The following is a 17,168-nucleotide window of genomic DNA, read 5'->3' as shown; positions in this document are numbered from 1 at the left end:
CATGTTAACAACTTTTAGTCATGGGTTTCTAAAATTCCAGTTTATGAAGTTTTATGGTATATGTACAACAAGTGGCAACCCACTCCAGTATTCTTGCCTGGAGAACCCCATGGATAGAGGAGCCTGGTGGGCTACAGTCCACGGGGTTGCAAAGAGTCAGACACGACTCAGTGACTTCACTTTCACTTCACTTTCACTTAGTGTTAGTTTACTGATGTAAAGATAACCACCATTCAAATAGGCATATATCTTTAAATAATCAATTATATTTATTTCTCTGATTATAAAAGTAATAAATGATCATATCTGGAAGATTCAGAAAATCATTAGACAAAATATAAAAATCCCTCATAACCCCACCATCCAGGAATCATCACTGCTGATACATTCATACATATAGTCTTTAGTCTTCTTTCTATATGTATATTCAACCACCTGGGTAATGACTTACCATTTATTAAATGTGACTCTTTGTGCCAAAGTGATGCATTATTCAAAGAAAAACAATTTATACTTTTTTTCAATGCCTCAATGTGTACTAAACATTCTTTAAGGGCTGTAAAAATCATAAAACCAATACATTAAAATTTCAAAAGTACTTTTAGAGTAGAAATAAACTCCCAATAGTACATATGCTAGAGCATATTTAAGAACTCAAGTATTCAGTCTAATTGAAGTCGCAATGGTGATATTTTTCAAAATATTACTTTATCATTACATTTTCTGCATTGCCAAGGCGGAAGTTTTAGCATCAGTAGGATGAAAGCAATGCTGGCTTCTTAAATTTGTTCACAAGATTAACTGTTATCACACCTCCATTGATTCATGATTATCTTCCTATTGAATGTATTCTAAAGCTCCTCTAAGATAGGAAGGCCCAAGACCACTACAATGAAATACTGATTTATGATTATTCTAACACTACTCAGCATTTGTGAAGTAAACTGTATCCACAAAACATGTTTTAATTACTAATCCCAAAACACTTTGCTGAGCTAGGTATAGAAGAATTCTTTCATATAGGAGGAAAATGAACACTATAAATCCACATACTAGCTTGAAAATTTGCATGGCTATGCATTACGATTTCCAGCATCACAAGTGGCTTAAGGAATGCCTCAATGGAGCATGGACTCCCACTGGTGGCCACAGTGTCACAGCCTTGAAGTCAGCTTCCTCTTGACTGTACCAGTAATTCTGCCATATGGATTGTCTAATGGTAACAAGACCTGTAGAAAAACCACAGGACAACTTCAGAGACACTGAAGAGAGATGAGGTAATTTTCCAGAAAATTAAAGAGTTTTTCAAAAATTTTTACTTATCAGTATATAAATGTTTCTCAGATGCATTACATATCCCTGCTTTTTAAACAGAGTGTAGCGAACACAACTTGGCCTTCGCTTGATGACTCACTTTGAACATCAATCATTGTCCAAAGCTACAATACTGTCATGCCCTCAGGAACATTTGAGGTCCTCAGGAGTCTTAGCCCCATGCTAACTGGCTCCAGGCAGCTGTGCATTTGCAGTTCTTCTGTCCTGCACTCTGTCATTAGTCACTTCTCTGCTGTTTTCTTTGTGTCCTGACTCCCTGCTTCTCATATGTTGCCCTCACTTTGTAGGCACTTGCTGAGTAAGGGCCCAAGAGTGACCAGCCATCCTCAAGGTGCAAACACAGAGGGACAGTTTGTTCACCCCCCTGGGTGCCTTTACACAGAGCCTGACCCAGAGGATCTCAGGCCTTCCTGCCTGCAGGTCTCCAGGGGAAGTTTTGAGTCTGACTTCTTAGAGCAATAGACACAGTGGCCTCAGTCTACCAGAATACCATCGAGCTAGGATCACTGCAGGCCTGGGGTATCAGGAGACTTGGGAGACCCTCCTCCTTAGGTTGGGGTTCCTGAGCTAAGCACTGCTCCACCCATGAGCCTGAACCTTTCTCTGTTTGGGGCCCATTGGTTTCATCTTTGCTGAACATGTCTCTTTCCTTCCCTTTAGAAAGTAAGCTGTCAGAAAAGTGTTTACATCCAAATTAACAGTGGCATTCTGGGAATCTACATCTCCTCCATCCTCTGAAGTAAACAGTGCTGCCTCTCCTTCCAGCTGAATGGACAGTGACTGTCCTCCTCTGCAACTCGGCGCCCTATTTCAGCCATACCAGGCAGCTCAGCATGACCTTACTTACCCAGCGCTACTCCCCAGCCTCCCTCACAGCTGTCGCAGTACAGAGCGTGATGGAGCATAACATACAGAACAGAAACAGGGTACCTGGCCAGACGGCTGTGACTGATAAGGCTCCTGGGGCAGCAGGCCCAGAAGGTAGGACCTTCTGGACACCCTTCACTGACCTTTTTCCATCAAAGGAAATGATCCTCTGACTGTGCAGCCATGGTAATAGAGGGTCCCTTCCTATCTCACTTCCCCAACACACTAGAAGCGGCCAACAGAATGGTGTGCTTTTTTTAGCACACTGGAAGCCCATGGGAAGATGGATCAGAGAAGTCCTGCCAATCTGAGAGTGATCCAAGTTGGGAGGGGCAGTTCTGATCTCCCAGGACTGAGCAAGCCTATCTGTTAGGACTTCAGGCTGGCTAGTGAGACACGCTAACTTGGCTGAACCTTCTGCCATGGCTAAAAGCAAGTCATGGTTAAGTGCTTTTTCTAAGGCCTGGTTTCCTTTCGAAAACTGAACTTCCTCGTCTTGCCTGCTGTAATTGCAATTAGAAACACAAATATCTTTCATTTTGTGTGTGTTTATCGCATGCTATTCAAACTGACTATCTAAAAGTTAGGGATGATAGAAGAAAATAAAAAGATAATCTTCTTCCTTTCTTCTCATCACCTTGTGATGGAAAAATAATGAAGCTGTGACCTTCTGTGGCACCTTTTGGAGAAGTGGATTTCAGAGCTGCTTCTTTGGGCACACTCTGTTCTTTCTTTGTCTTTTACTCTCTGCAACTTTCAAGCCTCCTCTATAAGCATTCATCCACTTCTAGGGCATCCCAGCCTCAGATATTGAAAGGCCAGAGTCTTAAGTGGGCTCTAAACAGTTGCAACTATAAATATCCCAACAGCAACAGCTATTAAAAGTTGTGGCAGTTGTACCACCCCAAGTTTACAAAGAGGGTTAAAAAGTGAGCAAGGCAGGGGAAATGTGCTTTAAATATTTTAAAAGTTCTCTTACCTCTTCCTTGTTGATCAGTCCCATTTTGGACATGTCTATGTTAAAGTAGTGAATGTTCGGCAGACTGATTTCCATATCTTCTATCTGGAATCCACAATAATATGTATCACGTTGGAAAACTGGGAATCTGTCTCTATCACTACTCGCCCCCAGCCTCCAAATAGCTCATTACTCAGATTCCACATTTGTCTCCGGGACACCCTCTGGTGTTCCTCTACTGCTCGATGCTGTTCTCTCTCACTAGTACTATTATTAAATGATGGACTCATTCCTCCCTCTGTGTATGAAATCCATTTCTCAGAAAAGTAAAATCTCCTGGGGTCAGACACCTGGGAGATATTCAGCATCCAGCTGGCCCCCAGATGCTGGCCCGTCAACCTCCTCAGTTCCTGCTCAGCCCATACCCTCCCCTCCAGGCCTGTCCTCAACATTTGCAGGCCCTGGAGTGAGGGCATCTGGAGGTCCCCACATCAGATGTTTTGCACTTCCTAGGTGGCGCTAGTCGGAGAAGGCAATGGCACCCCACTCCAGTACTCTTGCCTGGAAAATCTCATGGATGGAGAAGCCTGGTGGGCTGCAGTCCATGGGGTCGCTGAGAGTTGGACATGACTCAGTGACTTCACTTTCCCTTTTCACTTTCATGCATTGGAAAAGGAAATGGCAACCCAATCCAGCGTTCTTGCCTGGAGAATCCCAGGGACAGGGGAGCCTGGTGGGCTGTCGTCTATGTGGTCGCAGTCGGACATGACTGAAGCGACTTAGCAGCAGCAGCAGGTGGCACTAGTGGTAAAGAACTCACCTGCCAATGCGGGAGATGCAGGAGACGTGGGTTCAATCCCTAGGTCGGGAAGATCCCTTGGAGGAGGAAATGACAACACACTCCAGTATTCTTGCCTGGAGAATCCCATGGACAGAGGAGCCTGGTGGGCTATGGTCCGTAAGGTTGTAAAGAGTTGGACACAACTGAAGTGACTTAGCACACGCTCATACCAGGTGTTTAAAGATTTAAAGTTATGAATCAAGCTAAAATACAGAGACAGAAATATGTTCTATCTCTGTAACTTAACAGATAGTCCTTCACAACTATCTGGAAGGCCAGGACCAAATTTTAAATCCTCTGACTTCTTGCAGCATCAGGCCAGGACCTGGTAGCATGGGAAGAGCCAGCCCCCAACCCCTGGACCACCCTATCCTCTCTCTTGGACTCATGTGGGTGGATATTCCAGCTTGCATGTCAAGTTGCCTGACGGCAAACATCCCAGAGAATGGTCTAGAAGGGGAAGCATGGGCTCCTGAAGTGTTCACTGCCTTGAAGTGCCTCTTCCAGTAGAGAGAAGCATAGCTAGAAGATGGCCTGAAGGGGGTCTCTGGGCCATGGTGGGCATCCCTCTTGCCCAGATCTAAGGATAGCACTGTCCTCTTCATCCCATCATGGCCATGGTTCATGCCCTCCTTTCCAGCTTCCTGCAACAACCTCCAATAGGTCTCCTTGTCTATGGCCCATCATCCTTTTAATCTATCACACATCTTTCAGAGCAGTCTTTCTAGAGTGCAAAGGTGGTAGCTTGGCACCTTGCTTAGACCCTTCAGTGGCTCCTAAGATTTTTTCCAGATAAAATATAGACTCTACAAAGACCACAAAGCCCTCCAGACCTGCTTTCCACCTCATCTCTAGGCACATGGTAGGGCTTTCACTCTTGCAGCTTCACATGTGGCAGACCTTCAGCAATAAATGCCTGTTCCATGCTGCCTCCTGTTGTCCATACCTACCCCTCCCTCACCCTTGACTATGAACCCAGAAAACCCCTACTTGTCCCTTAAGGCTCAACTCAAATACCTCTCCTTCCAGAGAGCCTGACAGGTACTTTCCATATACTTGAGTTAGGCCCCGTCTTCTGAATTTCCATAATATTCTGTTGTTTATTGAATTGTTAACTTACTTATTTTCTTCTTTCACTGAATGATGACCTCATTGAGGGTAGAGTTTATGGGACTCTATGTCTAATTTCGGAGAAGGCAATGGCACCCCACTCCAGTACTCTTGCCTGGAAAATCCCATGGACGGAGGAACCTGGTGGGCTGCAGTCCATGGGGTCGCTAGGAGTCGGACACGACTGAGCAACTTCACTTTCACTTCTCTCTTTCAGGCATTGGAGAAGGAAATGGCAACCCACTCCAGTGTTCTTGCCTGGAGAATCCCAGGGACGGGGGAGCCTGGTGGCTGTCTATGGGGTGGCACAGAGTCGGACACAACTGAAGTGACTTAGCAGCAGCAGCAGCGTGTCTAATTTATCCGATTTTCTCATGTGCTGATAGAGACATAGTAACATCCAATAATATCAAATGGATGAAAGGATGCAATCTCTCTGCTTCTATCCTTCATTCTCTAGCTCTCCTGAAACATAGACCCTTGGGATAATTACCCTTCCTTCAGGCCATTCGAGTGTCCTAAATATAATACTCAAATTGTAGCAGATTGAAGAGACTTAGAATCTTCAAAAAAACTAAAGAACTACAGCAGTGGCCTATGTTTTCAGGTTGCACAGATTTTTCCACTTTTTTTCTCTTTTCTCACTTGCTATAACAAGCTTTTGAGCAACAACAGATGTCATTTTTCATGTGTCTTCCACTTTCTTATTTTAACTCTCAGCTCTTTCTCAGAGCTCACAGGAGACACAGAAAGTTCTCTCAGTCTTCAGAATGGCAAGTGACAAAACACACCTGAGGAAGCTGGCTCAGGGAGAGCACCTGGGTGTCATAGAGCGTCTTCTGGACTGAGGGCGAGTACTCGCCTTTGTCAGAGGGTCCAGCAAATTTCTCCAGGACAATGCTCCTGACAGCCTCCCTAGAACACAGAAAGGAAAACTGAGGGCTCCCGCAGGGTGGTCTTTGGGAATTCACTGTGAAACTAAGATGTGCAGACCTCTCTGCAACCCCCCCAAAAACAATTTTATTGCTGGCTTTAGAGAGGACTATAGGGACTTCCCAGGTGGCGCTAGTGGTAAAGAACGCACCAGCCAATGCAAGAGACCTAAGAGATGCAGGTTCAATCCCTGGGTTGGGACGATCCTCTAGAGGAGGGCATGGCAACCCACTCCAGTATTCTGACTTAGAGCATCACATAGAGAGAGGAGCCGGGTGGACTACAGTCCACAGGGGCGCAAAAAGTCAGACACGACAGAGTGATTTAGCACAGCATGGGAATATATTATAATGCCAAAAAGAAAAAAAAAACTAACTTCTCATTTCCTTACACACACACACACACACACACACACACACACACACCAGTCAACAGACATATTGAGCATAACCAGGCTATCTTCATAATCTGGCACCAGGACTCAATGGGCATTCCAGGGTAAATTTCCCTCCATGCTTGAAGAATTTATGAAGAAGACTTCCTCATATTCTAAACTTTGTTCTGCTTGGCTTGGCTGGTTGCTTGAATTGTTGCATTTTTCAGGGGTTTTACCATGCCAGGCTGTAGGCTAAGTGTTTTATGTGATTACTTCATTAAATTTTCTCAGTGTACCTGAGGCAGTTCCTATTATTATTATCCCCAATTTGGAAGGAATATGAGCTTAAAAATTACATGATCCACTCTCAGTCCCTTTCCTCAGTGGGAGGCCCAACTAGTACCCTGACTATCTCAATTTCATACTCATTTCAACATAAATACATCAGACTGCTGCCCATGGGTAACACTTTTAAAAATGAGGGGGAAAAAAAAAAAAAGACTGAGGTGAGGTTCTCTTCAAGTGTTTCCAACCTAGCCTATAATAAAAGGAGTAGAGCAAACTCTGCCCGTGGGAGGAAGCTACTGGAGGCAGATTCTAGCTCATCACAGGGTAGAAGTTTCTAACAATTAGAACTTCGACAAAGGCATGAGATACCTGGTCAAAAGCAAACTGGGAATTCAGAGGCCTAATCGCTGCTTGTCAAGGATGTTAAAATAAAAGCCATATCTTTATAATGTTAAAGAACTTATCATTTAGAAAATGCTTCTGTAACTGTCATCTCGTTTTGAGTTTGGCCTATGGTGGCCAATTTGACTGGGACCAAGGGGTTTCCTAGGACATGGGACCTTCAGTGTTAAAATCTGGAAAGCCCTTGACAGACTGGGATGAGTTTGGTCAGCCTGGTTTAGCTCTCCCTGCAGCTACTATGAAGTGACAAGGCCACTATCCTCATTTGATCCAGTGATTCTGGAAGTGTGGCCTCTGGTCCAGCAGCATGGGCAACACCTGGGAGTTTGTTAGAAAATGCAGGTTCTCAGGCCCCATTCCAGGCCACAGAATCAGAACCTCTGGGGATGGGCTCAGTGAGCTACAGTGTAACAAACCCTCCAAGTGGTTCTGATACCCAATCATGTTTGTGTACTACTGATTTAGTCAGTTAGGAAAGAGAGCATCAGCGAAGTCAGGCAGTCCACTGAAGGCTGTCATAGCTAAGAGCATCTAAGATTCAAGTGCGGGTTTACTAACTCAGAGTAAGACCAGTGTTCTTTCTGTTCTCCATCAGAAGGGATTTCTTACAGTGGGGAGGCTGCACTGAACGGCCTCCAAGTTTCTTTTTCAGATTGAAGACTCCTAGGCCCTGGAGAAGAGAGCAGACACTGCCTGCGCCGGTGCCAGACCCTAGCACTTCTCCATACCAGGTGGCCTCAAAGTCCACGTCTCTGCCCCGGAGGTAGCGCCACTTGCAGTACACTTGGGTGGCAAAGCACCGGTCCTTCACCTCAGGGAGGGTGGTGAACGGGTCCTTGAGGAATCCTTCAAATCCAGACTGCGTTGTTTTCAAGACCTTGAGGTCTTTGATTCCGGAATGAATGACTGGAGGTCCTGTTTTAAGTCAAAAGGTAAGAGGGGATGAAGTCATAAAGGAAACAGTGCCTTCTTGCTGCCTAGCCCTGAGGATTCTGGGGTCAGTAAAACATGGCACACCGTGTCTGTACAGAGAGCAACATCCCTCCCCGAGTGTTCTGTCTCTTGGTCCCCTCTGCAGACCATGGGATGAAGATGGTGTGCCTTTCCCCCATCTGAATTCCATAACTCCCTGCCTTCTCATGCCCTAAGAGAACTGAAGGGCAGAGACTGAACCTCCATCCTGTGTTGAAGCCCACAGGAACCTTTCCTCAGCTACATACAAGTGTGTCTTCTAGGCCAAATTACCTTCCACATTTTGAGCTCCATCTCCCCCAGCAGGCAGTCATGCTGGAGAGTTCATAAACTCCTCAAAAGCAGCCCCTCTGTCCAGCACTGTGATGCCTTCAATTGGGGGTGGTTCTCATATGGGTTCTCTGTACTGCCAAATGGCTCCAGACCCCTCAGACCCCATCAGACCCCTCAGTTCCCTGTGTTTATGAACTGAGCAAAACCAGACAATTTTATGAATGGGTAGCAGCATGGGCCCGAATGAGCCTAAATGGAGACTAGGAAGATGAGACCACTGATCCATAAGTTATAGATTGCATACGTGGACACCCATAAAGGTTTTTAGCTTTTGACTGGACTTAGAGGGGGCAAAGTTGGTTTGTGGGGACTTTGGGGAGAGAGGGCAGAGTTGAAAATATTGGAGGAGATGATATGTCTCTCTGGCAGTCCCTGACATCACCTCATGAGGTGCATTGGAAAGGTGGTGGGGAGAGAAGCAAAAATCTGAAAACCTTGTTTGCTTATGTGAGGTAGTCCTAGCTCAGGGCCCAGGTGACAGGCAGGGTACTGAGTTAGTGCGGGGCAGAGTCTTTCTTTTTCCCTGTGGAACACACTGCAGCTCCAGCAATTTGGTGTAGCCTGAAGAGGACATGGCACCAGCTGACACACTGGGAAGCCCAGGACACAGTGTCTGTGGAGAGCAGCTTTCTTCCCAAGGAGCAGTGGTAACTGGCTCAGCAGATGCTGGACAGAGCTGTGAGGCAGCAGCTGTCAGTGGGTGCAGACTTCCCCCTGAGCCCCTGTGAGACAGCCCTCCCAGCTGGGAGAAGGTGGGAGAGTTGGGCTGGAGAGGTACAAGAGTGTGATAATAAGAGAACTACAAGACCAGGGAAATTCAGGAATTAACATCATCATGGCCTTATTTTGTATGTGCAGGCTGGTGAGGCCGGTATACTCCAGGAGCAGTTGAGTGCAAACTGCCAATAGCATAGTCCAAGCAGGATGACTAAGGTCGACCTATTTTAGATCTTGAAATTAGTCCTGACTAATATCTACCCCTTTTGACCTATAATCTTCAGTCAAAAGCTGGAGGTATATCATCACGTATCACTATGTTGCACATGGCCCTGGTTGAAGAACAAGAATGTAATCCATGATCGTCCATTAAAATCCTAGACAGCTCTTAATAATCCAATGGTTTACATCATCCTATGTGATTTCAACTGTTGCGGTTAACTTGGGAACTGTGGAATTTCACAAGTAGGTAAACAATGGCTATATTTTTTATATTTTCCCAACCACATGTGTATACCTACCAGAGAGAGCAGGGGCCACGGTTAGTGGTAGATCTGCTGATTAAATATGTGCTGCTTAAATAAGCATTCTGGCCAGAGTATTCTAGAATAATGTGGTAAGACAGAAAACGGTATTTGTTTAACATTCCGAAGTTCTCATTGGAAGCTTCATTTGAAGAAGGATCAAGAGAATACCTGGACTTAATACCTTAAGTTGGTTGGCTTTATCAGGTTCTAAGTGTATAAAGACACAATTCTGCAAAATCAGCATTTCAAAATGCAGTGTAGAGTTCATCCAAGTGAGTCTAGTCTCAGACCCAAGAGAATTACAGAAGCAATCAATAAATATCCGTTAAATGAATGAATGAATGAATGCACTGCCATTGATTCACCTTAACAACTTAGCCTCATAACTTAGTGTGTTTTTCTTCTAGACAGTTCTCCTCTATCAGTCTCTAGCATTTCCCTTCCTGATCTGGCCCCTCCTCTCAGCTCTCAGACAGTATGGCAGGGGTAGAAGGGGAGGGCATCAGCACTGACTGAGAAGGTCCTGACTGCCAACATGCATCCTAGTCACATGGCTAGACACTAGCAGAGGTGGAGTTTGAACTCACCACCCCATTATGAGATTTCGTGCTTTTCTTCCCCCCTTTTGCATCATTTCCCATCCTCAGAATGCTTCCTCCTCCTTTCAATTCTCTCTTTCCATTTCTGTAATAAAAGAAGACTTTCCAAGAGACAAGAAAGTTGCCACCACCATTCCACAATGTGCTTTGAGGGCTTCAAACAGAGCCCCTAGTTGAAAAATACCATCCCCATTGGTTTGAAATAAAGCATGACTTTTAGAAATGATCCCTAGGTGCTTTGAAAATATTTTATCATTCAAAAATTTCCTATTGAAATACCAAGACCCCTTAAAGGAGTGACTCCTTAATATTTTATAAACTGGTATCATAATTTACTTCTAATAGTAATCCCCCCTAGGAAAAAAATCCTCTAGAAATGAGACTTCAATTTGCAATCAGGAGTGGGGTTAGAACAAGTGGTGGGAACCCTTGAAGGTGGATAAAGAGAAGGCAAGAGAAACCAAAGGCAAACTTTACCCATTTTCACTTTTCCTATATAGATGGCCTTGATCACCAGCATCTCTGTGAGCCAACCAGACTTGGACCCCTCAGCTGTCTCAATCGTAAAAGGATTTCCAGATTCTGTGTTCCATACAGCTGAGTCCACAGTCTTGGGACTGTGTTCCATACAGCTGAGTCCACAGTCTTGGGACTGTGTTCCATACAGCTGAGTCCACAGTCTTGGGACTCTGATCCTTTGAATTCAATTCCAGTGCTCTTCATGCTTCTCCTCCCCTGTTTATGAGCAGTATTTCCCTGATAGAATTACTTAACCTTCCCTATTTTGATTTTCTCATTTGCAGAAGATGATAATCATAACTATTTCCTAGGGGTGATAGATGTCTAACACAGCACACATAAAGGACTCAGTGAAATGGCTGCCCCATTGGAAATGCTCTACAGAAGTTACTAAGGTGATTTTGCCCTAACTGACTACAACCCCCTGTAAATAGTGCCCATGTTTCACAAAGGATCATTGGGTTCTGAAAACTCCTTCTGACGTGCCATTCCTATCCACCTCTGGCCCTGGGGTGGTATTTGCTCATCTTTGGGGAGTGTCAGTTTGCTAGGCAACTTTGAAATTATCTACTTTCTCTTTAGAATCTGAAAATGGAGAAAGCAGTTGTATTTTCTAATATATTTTGGCTTCAGTTTCATGCAGTATAAAACATCTTACATTCTCCAAGACGGTTCACTACTGCCATGGTTTAGGCAGAACGCAAACTATCTACACTGGTATGCTCATCATTCTATGAACAACAACAACAAAATTTATTCTCTTTGAATGTGAAAAATAAATTCTCTTGGCACACATCAGACACCCTCGATGAAATCTGGGAGCTAATTTTATCTTTTCTGCTGGCGGTGCCCCAGCTTACTGAACACTAGTAGGAACCTGAGCCTTTCAAATTCATGGGCCCATCAACTAAAAATATGATACTTCACACACTCTAAAAAAGATTTCAGTTTAGAAGACAAGAAATAATTCAACCCCAAAGACTGTCCTTTTCTAGGTTACTTCCCATGAAACCACTTAATCAGCTCTTTTTTGCCTTTCTGCCATGTTTATGGATAACACAAAAGGAAGATTTCTGCATTTTCCTTTGCTAGAACATAATCTTTTCCAGCTTTTAGTGTCCTCCTACACACTTAACAGATTGTGGTTTATCTCTCAGAGAAGCATACATCCTACCCCTTCAGGTCTCTAAGGGAAAGAAACTCACTGCAAATTAATAGAAAATAAGCCTGATTCCTTACCTACGCATCAGGTGTCACAAAGCACAAAGCTTTACTGAGCCAAGAAAAAAAAAAATCCTGTCATGAAAAGGATAATTGCTTCCACATTTAACACCTCCAAAAAGGACACAAATAGCTAAAAGGGGGCTATTTTAAAACTATATTAAATAATTCTAGTAGAAAACCTCAAACCTATAAAGTGCTAGAACAAGGGAAGATCAATTAAATATCATTTGCCTCTGAGAGTCCATTTAGCTCATGGAAGGAAGGTGGAAGCTCTCTGTGTGCAATTCTGGAGGAGGAGAGATGATGTCACCCCATGGAAGTTAACTGGGCTTTTGTACAGCAAAGTGATCCTCAAGACAATTTTTAAAAGATATTGTGCTCGCCAAGAAATTTTCATTTGAAATAACTGATGAGTGCCTTAGTCTTGACATCAGGATGACACAAGCAAACTTCTTGGCGGTGGCCCTCTCCGTCTTGAGTCTCCTGTTTTCCTCTCTCTTCTCTTCCATCTGCCCTGCTTGACACCTCTTAAGTCTCCTCTTCCAGACTTCAATTTCATCTCCCCACTTCCTTAAAACCATCTTCCTACCCCTGCTCATCCCCATGTCAATAGATTTTTTTTCACCACTAGAAGACAGTATCTCTTATTTGAAATATCTTCTTTATTTTTCATTCCTTGATTTGGTTATACTTTAGTTGCATTTTTATAATTAGTGTCAGATTGGGAGAAATTTGATGCTTAAAGAATTATGAATTATAATTCAAATAGTGTGTGCATGTGTGTGTGTGTGTGTTGGCAGGGTGTTCTGCTTATTTCAACTAGTTAGTGACTTAACCATCCTAGTGACTTCAAGGCTTGTCTAAGCTTGCAGTTCACAGAGACTCGTGAGAGAAAGAGTTAGAAGACTGAGGTTCCATATAATGCCTACACCACAGCCTGCGCCACACATGTAGAGCCTCGCTCTCCTCTCAGAGCTGAGGAAGTCACAAACATAGCACCCACCCTCATCCCTTTGGTGAAAAAAATTTCTCTCTCTTCCAGATTCCCCCATGGAACTAGCAGACTCTGAAACAGCTGGAAGTACACTTCATGATGTAACTTTAAAAGATACAGTAGGAAAAGATGGAGTAGTGGGAGTTTTACAGCAATTCTCAGGGCCTAAAATAGGTTCCTCAGATTCAGTGGGCTTTCTCTAAATGTTTGTTCAATCAATAAAAATGAATCCAGTCCACTAGGAGAAACCCAGTTACATATCCTGCTGGGGAAAGTTGTAGGTTGAATGTGTGATTAAGTATATATGTTCGAGAGCGCAGAATTCTCATGACTCTAGCCAGCCCCCCACCGAAAGTCTTATTTAGAGATTTGTAACAGTAGCCTTTGGGTTTCCCTGCTGGTGCAGTGGCAAAGAATCTGCCTGTCATTGACATTGCCTGTCATTCTGCATTGCAGCAAATGTGAGTTCGATCCCTGGGTTGGGAAGATCCCTGGAGAAGGAAATGGCAACCCATTCCAGTATTCTTGCCTGGAAAATCCCATGGACAGAGAAGCCTGGCAGGCTATAGTCTATAAGGTCACAAAAGATTCAGACATGACTTAGCAACTAAATAACAAAAAACAGTAGCCTTCAGCATGTGAACTGGAGTGTGTCAGATAATAATTATTTTCTTCAGTTAAGCCTATGTAAGGGCATTTCTTATGATAACCATTGTACACTGAATCACCTCATAATATCTGTGGCTTTAGCTCTTGGAAAATAAGCAAATTAAGAATTAAACTTTGTTACCAAAAATCCAAAGAGGGACAGAGTACGAATATCATCTTCAAATAGACAACACAGGAAGATATGCACACTCAGGGATGTGTGCACACACATACTGCACACACTCAGGCAGCAGATGTCTCCTCCCTTCAGATCCCTGCCAGCCCCACATGCTATGGGTGGGGGGCAGGGTTTACTAGGCTCTAGACAGTCAAGCTGGAGCTCTGGGAACATCGCCACAGTGATCGCAACACCCTGAAGTTTTCTGCAGAAAGAAAAAGCTCTGGGCCTGATTCTGTTCATAAGTTTTCCCACCCTGCAGCAGCCAGGTGACTAGCATGCAAGCTGATGATAGCTCCTGGTAATTCCTGGAAAGAACAGGGTGTGAAGCCTGTCTTCTTTCTTTGATCAGCTGAGCCCTATATTTGGCCACTCCACTTCCACCTCCAGGGCTCTGCTAGATATTCTTGCAGAGGGAGGTCACCAATGTCTAACTGCCAAACCTCACAATCATCTCTTCAGTCTCCTTTCAAGCCAAGCTTTTTAACCTTCCTGCAGCAGAGACCATGGGCAGCTTCTCTTCTTCCTGGGTCCTTGGCTAGACTGCATTTCCCAGCCTTCAGGTGTGGTTGTGTAGTTGGGTTCTCTTCGTTTGATGTGCTCTGTGCTACTTTCAGGCCTGGTGCTATGCTTGAGTGGTTTTGCCCCTCCGTTTTCTTCTCCAAGCTCTTTTCTGCCACTTGTCTGGTATGGGACCCACTCTCAAGGTGACCCAGAAAGGAAAGGATTAAAATGTCTAGTTGCATCAACCTGGGTTCCTGAATAAATTCCTGGAGCAGAGCACCCTCCCAACACACACACATACACAGTGAACTTGACTTTTACACATAGCAGTAAACTTTGTATAGGAAGCCACTGCATATAAGCTTACTTGTTATGCATTCTGTTACCCCAGTAACTATCCCTCATTTCCTGAAATGTACTTTTCCTTTTGCTTCCATAATACCATTGTCTCCAAGTTTCCTCCTGTCTCTCTGACCATTCTTCTCTCTCAGTCTTTAAACTTTCAACTCTTAAACTAGGGAATTTTCCCCATGGCCCTTTCATCTTTCCTCTTCTCACTTTATATGTTTTTCTGGATTAGTCCTTCTTCCCATGGCTTCACCAACTATCAGTCTCCAAATCTTTTCTTTATTTCCAAACTCACCAGCTTCCTCTGGAAACTTCCTCATTACATGTATTATTCTTAGTTAACACCCCCAGGCTCCTGACTTTAGGGTAACTTTAACCCCTCCTTTTCTCTAACCTTGCATCCCTATGCAACTACACAGACCTATTAAGCATTCAAAAATGCCTCATATAATGTCCTTCCCCAGCTTCTGCAGTCCCTCCATCTCTGCCTCTACTGCCTGAGGTCAGCCTACATCATTACTTCATCTCTGAAACAAGTCTCCAAATGTTTCCTTATGGCCTATTTCTCTAGCCAGTTTACCATAATCTTGGTCAGAATTACCCAAATGTACACATATATACACAAAGACCTTCCCTGGATCTCTATAATCATTCAGAATAATAATAATAATAATAACATCTTTCTTTCAAGGAGCGCTTCTTATATGTTAGCGACTATACTAAATGCTTTCAATTAACATTTATTTCCTTTAATTATCTGGATAATTGCTGAGGGAGACATTGTTATCCTCATCTTACAAATAAAAAAACACTGAAGTAGTGTATTTAATGTGCTAACAGTCACAAAGTTATTAAGCGGTGGTGGTTTAGTCACTGAGTTGTGTCTGACTTTTGTGACTGCCTGCTAGGTTCCTTTGTCCATGGGATTTCCCAAGCAAGAATACTGGAGTGGGTTGCCATTCCCTTCTCCAGGGGATCTTCACAACCCAGGGACTGAAACAAGGTCTCCTGCATTGCAGTCAGATTTGTCATCTGAACCACCAGGGAAGCCCATTAAGTAGTGGAACTCAAGTTCAAAAACACTTCAGTTTTCATAGAATAAAAGTAGGAATTCTAGTAGGGAGAATAAAAGACGAAAGTAATAAATGCTAGTAGGGAGATTAAAAGACGAAAGTAATAAATTCATTCGTATCCACAATAAGAAGTTAAGGGATACACAAAATATTTAGATTAGAAAATAATATCAAAAACAATAATCATGAGGGGAGGAGAATACAAATGCAAAGTATCTATCTATATAGATAGATAGATTGCTGTGCAAAAACCTCATGGTAACCACAAAACAAAAATCTATAGTAGATATTCACACAGAAAAAGAAAAAGAAATCCAAACATAATAGTAAAGATAGTCATCAAATCACAAAAGAAGAGAACAAAAGAAGTAAGGGGAAAAAACACCTACAAAAGCGAATCGAAAACAATTGATAAAATGACAATAAGAACAAGCTACTGCTGCTATTGTTTAGTCGCTAAGTCATGTCTGACCCTTTGCGACCGCATGGACTGTAGCCCACCAGGCTCCTCTGTCTATGGGATATTCCAGGCAAGAATACTGGAGTGGGTTGTCAATTCCTTCCCCAGGGAATCTTCCTCACCCAGAGATCAAACCCACATCTCCTGCTTGGCAGGTAAATTCTTTACCACTGAGCCACCTGGAAAACCAATGGGAACATTTATACCAATAATTGCCTTAAACATAAATGGACTAAACGATCCAAGCAAAAGATATAGACTGGCTGAATGGGTAAAGAAACAGCTTCCATATGTGCTGCCTACAAAAGACTCACTTCAGATCTAGATGATATACATAGACTGAAAGCGAGGGGATTCGAAAAGGTATTTCCTGAAAATGGAAATCAAAAGAAAGCCAGAGGGAATTCCTTGGTGGTCCAGTGGTTAAGAATCCTCCTGCCAGCATAGGGGATATGGGTTCGATCCCTGGTCTGGAAAGATGCCACATGCCTTAGTGGGAAAACTAAGCCCATGCACAACTACCAAGCCAGTGCTCTTGAGCCAGTATGCCACAGCTACTGAAGCACATGTCCCCAGAGCCTGTGCTCTTAAACAAGAGAAACTATCACAATGAGAACTCACTCACTGCACACACTAAATGAACTCACACACTAGAAGAGTGGCCCCCACTCACCTCAACTAGAGAAAGCCTGTGCATAGCAATGAAGACCCAGCACAGCCAATAAATAAATAAAAATTTTAAAAGAGAAAGCTGGAGTGGCCATACTTATATCAGACAAAATAGACTTTAAAATAAAGACTGTGAGAAGAGATAAGAATTTACAATGGAGAAAAGATAGTCTCTTCAATAAGTGGTGCTGGGAAAACAGGACAGCTATATGTAAAAGATTGAAGATAGAACATTCTCTAATAACATATACAAAAAAAAAAATCTCAAAATGCATTAAAGATCTAAATGTAAG

The 17,168-nt window shown here is 43.4% G+C and overlaps 1 protein-coding gene across 1 annotated transcript in view; it reads right to left on the bottom strand.

Annotated features, from left to right (window-relative positions):
- Nucleotides 1–1,154: 1,154 nt before the first annotated feature.
- Nucleotides 1,155–17,168, bottom strand: part of LOC128045112 (uricase) — a 33,167-nt gene continuing 17,153 nt past the window's right edge. Inside the window, exons 5-8 of the mRNA XM_052637574.1 lie at nucleotides 7,839–8,025; nucleotides 5,903–6,026; nucleotides 3,182–3,265; nucleotides 1,155–1,229 (exon numbers count right to left, since the gene is read on the bottom strand). Coding sequence (XP_052493534.1) covers nucleotides 1,155–1,229; nucleotides 3,182–3,265; nucleotides 5,903–6,026; nucleotides 7,839–8,025 — 470 coding nt within the window. The remainder of the gene's footprint in view (nucleotides 1,230–3,181; nucleotides 3,266–5,902; nucleotides 6,027–7,838; nucleotides 8,026–17,168) is intronic.

The sequence above is a fragment of the Budorcas taxicolor genome, chromosome 3, assembly GCF_023091745.1.
Source record: "Budorcas taxicolor isolate Tak-1 chromosome 3, Takin1.1, whole genome shotgun sequence".
Lineage (NCBI taxonomy): Eukaryota > Metazoa > Chordata > Mammalia > Artiodactyla > Bovidae > Budorcas > Budorcas taxicolor.
Note: the sequence above shows the minus strand (reverse complement) of the source record. Positions and strands in the feature narration are given on the sequence as shown.